Raw genomic sequence first — 12,869 nt, forward strand, 5'->3', positions numbered from 1 at the left:
ATAACCATCAACAGGATTATCCAGGCCACATGCACATCCAAATAAAGACAAAGGTTTTAAATAGTATGTGTCAACTTACATTCATTATGAAGGTGAGTAAACAAGCTTCTGCTTTGGAATACTAAATGATGATAAATGCTAGCTGGTTTCTAGCCAAAGTTAGCGCCGTGTAAGAGCAAAACTAATAATTTTATCAGAGCTTTAGATTAACATCATGAGCCTTTTAGCTTCTGAAATGATAACTTTCTGCTCAATTTGTTAGCATTGCTTCCTCAGTAAATAGAACAGAACAGAACAGAGTCATATCATATCATATCATATCTCATATCATATCATATCATAATATATCATATATCATAATATATCATATCATATCATATCATAATATATCATATATCATAATATATCATATCATATCATATCATAATATATAATTATCATAATATATAATATCATATCATATCATAATATATCATATATCATAATATATCATATCATAATATATAATAATTTATCATATCATATCATATCATATCATAATATAATATAATAGACTGTATTGTTCCCACAGTGGGATAATTCACTCATTACAGCAGCACATACACTTAGAGAAAAGGAAGAAGAAAAATATTAACACGATTACTGGTAAACACACAGAGACAATACGCTATTATAGTAACCTTCAACCACAAAAAACAAATGAAAAAGAAACTTTGGTTCCCAGAACTATGCAGCATATGGGACAAAGACAAACATTTGTACATCAGTTATTGCAGTATTGAACACATACTGAGTAATGTACTGATGTTATTGTGTAACAGGATAATGCCAGTACCAGTTAAACTGTGGAATAATACACTATTACTGCAGAGGGGATAAATGACCCATGGTAACATTTTAGATCTTGGATGTTTTGGTCTGCCACTGAAGGAAAGAGCTGGCACGTATCTACCTATAGCAGGAGCAAACTGACCATCATAGTTATGAACGTAGGTGCATAAACAACAATTAAAAACCTTAGCCTTAATTTGATTGTGTTATCTTAAATGTGGCTTAGATTATCCCAAGTATGTTGGTGATTGTTATCCTTGGCAGTTCCAGCAGCAATAGCAAAAAATGCCATAGAAACAAAAACGTTCCTGTGACCGGGAAATGAATTAGCTGGCTAAAAAGTCAGGAAGTGTCAAGCTGGGTATCTGTGGCACATAACATTTATGTACTTTAGCCATGTATATATAATATCCTCACACCCTATAGGGGGTAATTTTGCTGCTTTGTTTATGGGTTCTCTTTTCCAGTATTTAATTTACAGCTGTATCCTGGGCCTGATCTCTTGCTCTGTGTTCCTGAGGATAAACTGCGAACTGAAGATGATCATAATGCTGACGGCGGTGGTGGGCTATAATATCATTATCCTACAAACACATGCCTCTCTGCTGGATGACTACAGCAGATCTCTCTATCTGACTGAGAGCCTGGACAGGTTGGTGAAACACATTGAAGTCTCCACAAACTTTAATTAAGACATCGGCTTATTGAACATCTTTACCTCATTAAAGCACGAGATGCTACAAATATAAATCAGCTGTGTTCTCCTAATTACTTCATATTTTATTGTTCAGTACAAATAAAGGATCAACCTGGTCTTGATCTAATTGTATTAAACACACAGACTGGAGCTGTTGGGACCAAAGCGTCACCGGGCTCAGGCACAGAACACGATGCTCTACAGAAGCCCTTCCAAGTCTTGGCGGGATGTTTAACTTAAGTACTCCAGCTGGGTGGTTGTCAAGCAGTGATTGCATAAGAATTAGTTCAAAAGAACATGATCCCCACTTACTACAATCATGTAGTCCAACTCATTAAATTCACGTCAGACTTTTCTGTCACAACATGACTTTCTCTGACAACAAACCAGGAAACTGGCTGCTTCAGCAACACAGTGAGAAAATCTTAATGGAACCAGTTAGAACGTGTTTTAGTCTGGAATCTTTCAACACTTTACAGACCTTGTAAGGAAAAGTAAAGTCAGTTTATCCAGGCTTTAATAATGAACAGCTTTGGGAGCCTGTTGAAGGTAGAGTGAAGCAGAGCGGTTTAGTAGAGGTTTAATAAGACCGAATGCAAAGCTGTCCGACCGAGTTGGCTCACTGGCTAGTTGGCTGTAATTCCAAAATCATTCATGGACACATTAACGACTCAGAATTGTGTGTTGGAAAAAAGGGCCTTTCACATTCTGATACATTTTTTAATCTCCAAGGGGAAATTGCTTTGCTACAGCATCCTACAGTTCTTTGCGAGCTGTAAAAAGGTATAATTAAATGACATTTAAACACACATACACATGTATGCATGTAACTAATATAACATTAATGGGAAGCACTGCCGAACATTTGACCAGTAATGGAATTGCTTGGTGAAATATTACAAACCATTTGTCATCTAAGCAAACTTTTTTGGTTTAATTGCTGTTTTGCTTTTAACTTCCTGTTCAGTGGAGCTGAGATGCTCAAATCAAATGTAAGGATCGATTATAATTTTGTTGTGTAGCTCAATGGGAAACAGTGAAGACATGTTTAATACATTGCAAACACTAGAGAGAGAACTTTCATCCTTAATCATCTAATCTGAATAAAGCACTCCTCAGCTTCTTGTTTTGCATCTCTTTAGCAAACCATAATTGGTTGCATGCGAAGCATTCCTTGGGCTATTTTTACTTGTAACACTGACGTCTGTGTGAAACCCAAAAAGTCCCTCAAGAGTAATGACTGGTAAAATGAGTATGTAAATATACACATTTCATTTTTTAGCTTTTCTATTTACATTTTAACTATTTGCAAGTAGACAAGTTAGATTTAAAGTGAGGCAGCTCTCATTTCTCCCTAAAAATCTTTTAAATTACTTTATCTTCAAGGTCATGTCCTTATTATTTCAGTTTCAGTCCTCAGTCTGTTCTATTCCTATAATGCCATCAAATCTACTAAACACACCAGGCTTCTTTCTGATTCTTGCTGATAAATGACAGCATTGTTGCATCTGTGCTTTGAGAGCCTCTGCATTGCTAAGGAAAAGCATTTCTATATACAATGTAGCACAAGCATGTTTAGAACAGCGTTGTTGGATTGTGATTAATGAGGCGTCTCATTCAAAGGTAATATACGACATTCTGTTTGTAATCCTGAAACTTTATAAATCATAAACATTATTTTCGTTGCTCGTTGGGCGATGTTTTCAGTGAACGTGTCTTGACTGGATAAGCTCCAACAGTGAAATGCAAACAGTAAACAAGCTGTCACAGCAAAGCAAAAATGACAGTTGTAATTGATTGGCAGCTTGAAATTAAAGCGTCGGCTAACCACTCATGAGACGTGTGCCAGAACTGATTGTAATCTGAATTTGTAATGAAATAGTCTTAGTGTTGTCTCTCCCTCTTTTAATTTTCACTTGTTTTTTGTTTATCTGTTCATCAGTCCTGATGTTTGTCATTTTCTTAGAGACAGTCTTTCTTCTTTCTGTCCCTGAAGACCAGGGGTTCTCAAGGACCTAAAAACCATGGGCTCCATCTCGCTTTTTATCTTCTTCATCACTCTGCTTGTGCTTGCCAGACAGGTGAGTTTTCACTTTATTATTTGCATTTTGTGTTCTTGTTGATTCAGTGTATTTTTTCCACATCTGTCTGATTGAAGGTTTGTGTTTATTTTATTTTTATTGCTTTGTAGTTCTCTTGGTCTTGGTCATTATATAAACTCTAATACAGTATTTTAAAGTGCACATGTTCAGGCTTGCAAAAGTATAAGGTCAGTTAAAACTGAAACCTCAGCATCGCAGCATAAAAGACAATTTAAAAAAAATCATGAAAATCAAAAAGTACATGAAAAAATAAGATACATTCGGCTTTCAAAGGCAAGACAAAAGAAATGTATGATTATATTTCAATTCAATTCAATTCAATTACAAATAATTTCAATATTATTCAAGCATTGTACTGATCTTTTCAGAAAGATTCTAAAAATATGGCTTTCAGATTAAAATAGGTCCTTTACTGACAAACCATTTTTACTCATTATTTTTGAAAAGGTGAGTTTTTCACGCTGAACATTAAAGTTGTCTCCACCCATCTCCTGCATTAGTTTATGATAGGAAATAGATGGATGATCGGAAACAGTTAGTTTGCTCAAAGTGACTCAAAAGAGTCACATTGCTGATGTGAGACTGTTAAATATCAGCAAGTAAGACTCTGTCTGAAGCGACATTCTCCTCTGGCTGAATTCTCCATGCTGAAATAGGGACAACAGAGAGGCTATTTATTGCATTTGGCCTCCAAAAGGCTTCACCGAATGTCACAGAGGCAGGCGCTTCCAAAGGTGCTCTAATCAGTCTCATCTCCTCCAAGTGTCAACAAGCTGGCTTTTATGCTGCACCAGTGCACCTACAGGTGCAGCCGTTTGGTGAATTTGCAGGCTGCACTCAGCCAGACCAATGCAAAGGCAGAAGATCCCACAATGATTAAAATATTCTTTCAATGGGTCTTTAAGGATGAATGTGATGTCAAGGGACTTTGGTAACACCTCCTACATTCCCTGGCCTCTGATTGGTCCAACATGGACCCTTAAAGGAAGGAGACACTTCCTCTATTCGCATCTAATGAGCATCTATTGTGAGATTGAGCAGATCACCACGTTCAGAACCAAAAACAACCATTATTTGTCTTAACCTGCAACAACTTCATCAGACGTAAAACGACCCACCAGCTTCCAGCAGAAGTACCACGTGGGTATTGCTTGACAAGCCGTGCAGACTCAAAGGGGCTATGACCTTTGATAACCCAAAAGTCAAAACAACTCGCCTGGTTGAGACGACTTCGTGGCCAGCTTGATCACCGATAACTCTCATCACACAGGTGTCATGATTCCAGTCCTCCAGCCATCCACTTTGCACCAGACATTACCTGAGCTCCACTTCCCAGCATTCCCCACACCAGTTTCTGCCTCTCCATGTCATCACGCACACCCTATTTCAGGAAGTCCTTCACAACAGTCCATGCTCAGTCATCATAGTTTCTAAGCTCTCTCAGTGGTCTAGGCGTTTTCCACTTGTATCAGATCCTACAGCGCCTCACTTGGTAGCGCGTTTTACTTCAGCCTTATTTTTACGTTTCCAGTGCAGTGGCTCCATTCAGCACACCGTTGCACCCAGAGCTTCCGTGCTCACCCCGTCTAGTGGCTCCCTGGTCGTTACCGCAGATCCAGTTCAGTTCGGACGACCACAGCTCAACCCGTTTCATCGCCACAGCTTGTCACTCACGCAGGGCGATTCCAGAGCTCCCACGCTCCTCTACACCATCTGCAACATCCAAATAGTAAACCTGTTCCTTTTACTTTCTAGAACATTGCAACATCCTCGTTTCCCTTTGAGGTTCGTGCCAGCGCTCCTAGATTAATTGCATGTTAGACGTCACCCATCGCTAGCACTTCTACGTTTGGGTCTTGTTACTCGCTTCACCCCTCCTCACTGCTCGCTATGTTGAGCCAAGGTGAGGAGCATGACTACGGGGATCGTAGCTCTGCACACTGGCATTGGATGGATTAAGATTGATTTGATAGTAGGGCTGCTCGATTATGGCAAAAATAATAATCACGATTATGGTGACTGAAATTGAGATCACGATTATTTAGGATGATTTTTCTATTTATGTTGATTTTATTTGTTTTTATTCAGTCATAAAATTGCTCAGGGCACAATCAGGACAAAAATAAATAAGAAACAAGATGATCACTATGTTGGGGTTATTAGGAGCGAGTAATTAGTAATTAATTAATTACTTTTGGATTCTTCAATAAATTCTGTAAATATGGGAATATTTACTGATTTATTAATTAATTAAGATATTCTTAGACATCTCCGGGGCACCACCCCGTTCTACCGGGGAAAAATTGAATCCAAAACTCTTATCAGTCTTTCTTGAAGTTCGTAGAATCCTTGGAGCAGAGACTTCTCTTCGACACAACAAAGCTACTGGACACAGAAATCTGAATTTTATAACATTTAATTAAACAATGTGTCAAATGAATAAACAATGAAATAAATGAATAATAACCATGTGATATAATAAAAGGAGTGGTGTGTGTGTGGTGTGTGTGAGTGTGTGTGTGTGTGTGTGTGAGATGAATGGGTCTTTGTTTCCCCAGAGTAGGTGGGGGGAGTGAGCTTTGAGTGTGTGTGGGGCTCTTCCCCTCCCCTCGCATTCCACAGGAGACCTGGATGTGTAAAGTTTTCAACTTTCCCGAACACTTAGTGGCTTAGAATCACAGTAAAACTTAACTCAAACACTTTAAAAGTTAACAAACAACAAAAGGTCACTTGTAAATTATTTAATCTAAAAGGAGTCGGCAGCCTGGCCAGAGCTGACGACTAAAGATATTAACGATGATCAATAAGCAGTTTATTCTTTCAAAATGGCCCGACGGACGTGTTTGGGAACGAAAAGAGAAACTCGTCTGGTAATTTGAAGCAATTGCGCGGTTTTATTGCTTATTCTGGACTATAGAGGAAACGGAAGAAGAAGGAGAGAGAGAAAGAGATGAGTTTCTGATCACCAGAAGAGCGAGGCGTCCCTCCCTCTTTGATTTGACGGTTCTCCGTGTTTCTCCGCAGTTTGGCGTCGTCCGTCGGTTTGATGCTTTCTCCGTTGTTTACCTCCACGAGTGTTTCTCCACGGGCTGGACAGAGACAGCAAGGTTTCTTTCTGTGCTGAGTTATAACTTACAGCATGCTTGATGGAGTTGCTGCTTTCCTCCGCAGTTCTGTGTCCTCAAACATCAGCTGGAGGGGAGCAGAAACAAGCAGATCTGATGGGCTTGCAGTTTAGTTTCCAGCAGTTCCGTGGGCTCAACTTGGGCACATAGAGCTTCCGCGTGCTCAAGGGAGTCGGAGCATTCGACAAGCGTGTCCTTACCGCCAGGTATCCTGGGCAAAAGAATGGAGTTTTCTTTGTTCCGTTCATGATTTATAGTCTTTGAAGTCGCGGGAAAGCTGTCCAAGCTCCCGCCTCCCGCAGAACGTGTTTCTGGTATTAGGGGGTGACGTCATCCCAATGCTTCCGTGTGCAAAGCATCATGGGAAATGAAGTTTCTTGGCGCTGATGTGATTATTTGCTTTTCAGAGCAATTTAAGCACAGTCATTTTGGAGAAAATCACTGCATAGTAATTTCCTCATGAGGTCAGACCCTCAACATTCCCCCTTTTGGTTTCGGGGATCGCGCCCAAAGCTCGATCGTCGGAAGCACAGATGGGTTTGTCCCTCATGAACGTAGGTCGACGGTTGTCGGTCGACTTGATTGTCGGAAGCACAGGTGGGCTTGTCCCTTAGGACGTTGGTCTCCTTGGACGCCTTTGTCTTTGGTCTTTGTCTTGGATCCTGGCGCCTTTGGTCTTTGATCCTGGTCAGGCACAAAGAGGATAGGAAACGGGATATTCCCCAACGCGCATAACGAGAAGAAGCCACTCACGCAGGTGGTACGCAATGATGATGTTGTCCATGCGAGAGGTAGTAGTGTAGAAGGAGGAAGGTCGGTGGGCGGTTAACTCCACGAGGGGACACAAAGGCATCTCACCGCCGGCCATACAGTTCAGTTTATGGAGCACGCGGTGATGTACGAGGTCCATAGTTCGCAAACGCGCATTGACCTATGTGGTCCCAAGATTCCCCCCTTTTTTGGTCCAAAGGGTGGATCAGGACAGTCTTTGGGCTAAAACAAGGACCATAAAACTAAGAGGTACTACAATGTGCTGGTGCGTCAGACAGAGTCATTGACAGACTGAGCTGGGCCGGCAAATAACCACTAGTTAATATGTGACCAAGTACGAAACAAAAATACAGAAAACCCCCAAAAAAAACATATAACATCCAAGAAAATTCATAGCAACCTTGAGGTCTCATAAAATACATTCTTAGGTCATACATTCAGTGTGTAGCTTATAAAGAATGTGACATACTGCAACCCTCAGATAAATATGTGAGGTAGACTAAAATGAGAACTACTCTTAGGGTTACAGAATAAAGAAAATGTTGCTCACCCCCTTTAGACAGGTGTGGTACATTCACGCTTGGAGTCTCCCTGAACGCAGTTACGAGGCACACCGTAGGTGAGCAAGTGCATCTTATCTTGGAGTTTCTTAACACGCCTGTAGGCGGAATAAGCTACCACGGCCGTGATGAGCCATCCCATCCCCAGGGCGACCAATGTGCAGATTAAGGTGGTATAATCTGTGTCTATGTAGCGTCTTGGGCGTCAAAGTAAGTTCACGCGGGTTTTGTGTGAACTTACAAGTTTGGTTCCTTCAATCAGTAATTGTTGGTCAATTTCTAAGTTGAAGGCAAAGTTATAACCCTGGAAAGCGTCCATGATCTCAATCTCTGAGTCATGCTGTTCGAGGTTGAGATGATGGCGTGCCAGGTTTCTAGTTCAAAGTGGAAATGCCTACCGTCCTTTCAAATACCAACGTTTAGCATAGACTTAAGCCTATAGATGTGAGGTGTCTCAATTATGGGGACATTTAACAGGAAACCGAGTTCTAATTTTCTGCATCAACGTGAATGGGAATTGCACTGCCTAGGCTGTACGCTAGGTGGATTTGTGAAAGGTGCACAGTAGAGGGGTAAGTACGGGAAAATACAACTTTCAACCAAGCTGTCTAGCGTGGAACTTACTTCCCTGAGCAGGTCCTGCATCAAATCTCTCACCACTCGTGTGTACACATTATCCTGATGTATGTTTTCAGACAAAGTCTTGATTGCACGTAGAGATTCATTCATCAGAGCAGAGTGTAGGTTGACAGTAACAAGAGTACCCTGTAAGGTTTTAGTAGGTACATCCTGTTAGAGGTCTAGGAGGAGTTTCTCTTGGTTAGTGAAAGGGACGGCGGGGGGGCCTGGTTCTTTGTCGGTTAGTACATGTTAGTGGGTTAAACGTGCACTTTCCCCCCTTTCCATTTCCATGCATAGAACTATGTAGAGACTACGTCTACCTCCTGCGGGGAGTCTGTTCTCTGTACCCGCGGGGACGGTTTGACGTAGGGTTTGATTTGGTTTGCATGCACCCATTTGTAGACAGGCTCCTGTCTCGCTTTGGTGATGCGTAACCTGTATGCAACTGGAGAGAGTTTTGCCACGATCTCAAATGGTCCTGACCAGCAGGGCAGGAACTTCTTAGCTTTGCCTGCTGGTTGGGCGAACCGGAAGTAGAATACTTTGTCACCCACCTCGTATTCGCGGCTGGTTGTCTTTTGGTCGTAGTAGGCTTTAGCGCCTTCTACGTTGGTCTCCAGTTTCTTCTGAGCGTGCGCGAACGTAGCTCTGAGGTGTGTTTTCAAGTCTGCCACATACTGATGAGCGGTATAGGCAGTGGCAACACTGACATCCTCTGGGTGATACAGGAGGTGCAGTGGTAGAGTCATCAGTCTGCCGGTCATCATCTCAAAGGGCGTAACCCCCGTGGATCGCTGGGGAGTGGACCGTATGGCCATCAGGACCAGAGGGAGCTTGACGTCCCAGTCATTCCCAGTGGAGCAGACGTACTTTCTGAGCATGGAGACGACCGTGCGGTTCATCCGTTCGACCTGTCCGGATGACTGTGGGTGATAGGGGAGGTGGAATCTCACTTCCACTCCCAGAAGTTCAAACAGGGACGTCATTACACTGGATGTGAAATGAGTTCCCCGGTCAGAGTCAATGCAGAGTGGAAGTCCCCATCGACTGAAAACGTGGTTAATCAGCAGTACAGCGGTTGTGACGGCTGTATCGTTTGGCGCTGGAAGGCACTCAACCCACTTTGTGAAACTGCAAGTTACAGTTAGCATATATTTGTTTCCTCTTGCCGATTTGGGAACCGGTCCAACCCAGTCGATCTGCAGGTGGGACCAAGGGAAGGTTATTCCCCTGCGTTGCAGTGGTGCTCTAGCAAGCGGCTGGGAGGGTTGAAACTGGGCACAGATGAGGCAGCCTTGGACGTAGCTGTGTACGTCCTTGGACATCGACGGCCAATAGGCTACTTCTGTCAGTGACGCAAGGGTAGCTTTTGCTCCGCGGTGACCTCCCTATGTCGTGGGCGTAGGCAAGCATCACTCCTCTGTGGTCGAGTGGAACAACCCAGCGCGGCGGGCTGTGATCGTCACGCATGTAAACTAACAAATCGTTTTGTAGTTTCAGGTGCGCGAGTTGACAATGCAGGGTTAACAAATCTCGGCTTGCGCCAGTAGGTGGTGACGGTTGTTCAGGCATCGGGCTCTTTTGGAGAAGCTCGTGGATGAGCTTCAGGTCAGGATCTTGTTCCTGCATGGTGACTAGGTCCGCGTCCTGTGGTTGTCTGCCTAGAAACACGGGTACCTCAACGGTCCAAGGTTCGTCTGCCTGTTTAGCATGGCGACGAGTTATCGCGCAGACCTCGTGAACGGCCATGGGTGGAAGCCACTCGTCTTTGAATTCCCAACAGGTTCCCTGGTCAGCACCAAGCTTAGCAAGGCGGTCAGCTTCGTCGTTACCATCTTTCTCCGGACCTAGGGTCCTGGAGTGACCTTTGACCTTTTTCCAGTAGACCATTATGCCTTTCTCAGTGGTGAGCAGATCACACGCTAGGAATAACTCCGAGTGTTTCACGTCTCTGTTCCTGGCGTTTTTCATGTGGTTCTCCTTCCACATGGGGAAGTGAGAAATGAAGCTGTGTCTAGCGAAGTTTGAATCTGAGCAAAGGACGATTTGTGTGATGTCCAAGGCTGCCGCCTGCTGGAGGGTTATCAACACTGCAGCAATTTCGGCGTACTGACTAGACGTCTGGCCCAACCGGTAGTGATTTGGTTGCTTAGTGTCACAGTCCACCCAAACGACTCCAACCCCAGCACGGAGCTGGCCTTCGTGAAGGTAGGCGCATCCGTCAGTGTAAACTTTCGGAAGCCCTTGGCAAACATTCTCATCAAAGTAGCGATGATTGGATGTGGTTGGGTAGACTGCGGCAGGTGTGTCCAGGGGGCCCCTGATGGAGTCAGAGTCACAGTGCTGGCAGCCTGCTAGCCCTTGTCCTAGCGCTAGCTTGGTGTTATGACCATACTTGACCTCAATGTTGTATCCTTGGAGCACCATCATCCACGTCGCAATGCGGCTGTTTGACACTCTTCCTTCGCGCAGTCGCTGGCTGTTTAGGAAGGTGACAGGCTGATGACACGTTTCAATGATCACTTTCTGTCCACCGATGTAACTACGAAAGTGTTCGACGGCCCAGACTGTAGAGAGGAGAGCTCTCTCGCAGTCTGAGCACTGGAGTTCCACCTTGCTCAGAGGCTTGCTGGCGTATGCCACAACTCTCATGTCCTGATCGTGTTTCTGCTTCAAAGCAGCACTCAGGCAGTGAGAGGAGAAAGAAGCCTCTATGTAGAACTCTTTTTCCTTGTCTGGGTAAGCCAGACAGGGTGCGGACGCCAACTTCTGTTTTAGGAACTGGAAGGAGAGTTCTTGGGTTCTGTCCCACACGAAAGGTGTGTCGTTCCGAAGCAGCTCAGTGAGGGGCCTCGCTGTTTCAGCGTACTCCTCAATGAACTGTCTGGAGTAGTTGCAGACTCCGAGGAAGCTCCTGAGTTCAGTCAGATTAGCTGGGGCTTTGATGTCCTGAATGGCTCTAATGCGTCCCGCTTGGGGCTCGACTCCATTAGGGCCAACCAGAAGTCCAACATACTCCACTTTGGTTCGACACCACTGTCCCTTGAGAATCGCCAATTTAGCTCCGGCGTCAGCGAGCTGTTGCAGCACGTGACGGAGTTCGGCCAGGTGCTCCTCGAAGGTTCGACTCCTCATCAAGATGTCATCAACATATATGAGGTTCCCTCTGGAAGCAGCATCTAACATGGCTTTGTGTAGGAAGATGTTGAACTCGGCAGGTGAGTTAGAGTAGCCAAAGGGGCAGCGGTTCCAAGTATATTGGCGATTTCCAAAGGAGAAAGCCAGTTTATACTGGTCCACCGGCTCAACCTTCATGGTCCAGAAGCCGTTGGCTACGTCAACCGTAGAGAAGAAACGAGCATCTCTGACTCTGGCTAGCTCCTGATCTAAATGGATCATAGGCCACCTGGAGAGAGGCACTTGTCTGTTCAGTGCACGATAGTCTATGGTGAGACGCCATTTCCCAGTCGGTTTCAGAACCGGCCAGATGGGAGAGTTGTAAGTGGAGTTACACTCTCTGATGATGTTTTTCTCCTTCAGCTGATCGAGGATCTCCTGGATCGACTCATAAGCAGCGAGGGGAATCTTGTACTGACGTACAAAAGTAGGAGAGGCATTCGGGTTCGTCGGAATGCGAACCGTGTGCAGGTTTGTGAGTCCACAGTCCAGGGAGTCCCTGGATAAGATGGACTGAAACTCATAGAACAGGCTTCTAAGCGCTGCTCTCTGCTCCTCTGACTCCAGCGCATCCGCTTTGTCAAGCTGCTGGCTGACTTCGGCCTCGAAGCCGGCATAAGGTTCAGAGGAAGAGGGTCTCTGGTGTTCCGGGCTTTCAACCGGTGACTCAGAGGGTTGAGTATTTATTGCAAAAACCGTTAGACACTGACCGCCGTCAGTATCTAAGGTTGCACTGCAAATGGGTTCCTCAGGAAGGGCTTCATGCCGCTTGATGGTAATCATTTGTGAGGGGAAATTACTGAATGTGTCTGCACCAATCTGTCTGTCGTTCAAAAACAACGGAAGTTGTCCGATCACGGGGACTGAAAGTTCGAAGTCATGGAATTAGCTATCTATCAGCATGCCCAAGGGCTTTCCTGCCGGCATGTGGATAGGACTCCAGGTCGGATTTTCGACCAACAAGTAGGCAGAACGATTGTTCAGC

At 44.2% G+C, this 12,869-nt stretch overlaps 1 protein-coding gene across 4 annotated transcripts in view; it reads left to right on the top strand.

Annotated features, from left to right (window-relative positions):
- adcy2a (adenylate cyclase 2a) overlaps positions 1-12,869 on the top strand; it is a 90,499-nt gene that overhangs the window by 59,575 nt on the left and 18,055 nt on the right. For all 4 annotated transcript variants that reach the window (XM_015949128.3, XM_015949129.3, XM_015949130.3 and 1 more), the window contains 2 exons: positions 1,299-1,483; positions 3,525-3,609. In XM_015949128.3, coding sequence (XP_015804614.2) covers positions 1,299-1,483; positions 3,525-3,609 — 270 coding nt within the window. The remainder of the gene's footprint in view (positions 1-1,298; positions 1,484-3,524; positions 3,610-12,869) is intronic.

The sequence above is a fragment of the Nothobranchius furzeri genome, chromosome 5, assembly GCF_043380555.1.
Source record: "Nothobranchius furzeri strain GRZ-AD chromosome 5, NfurGRZ-RIMD1, whole genome shotgun sequence".
NCBI classification, from domain to species: Eukaryota; Metazoa; Chordata; class Actinopteri; order Cyprinodontiformes; family Nothobranchiidae; genus Nothobranchius; species Nothobranchius furzeri.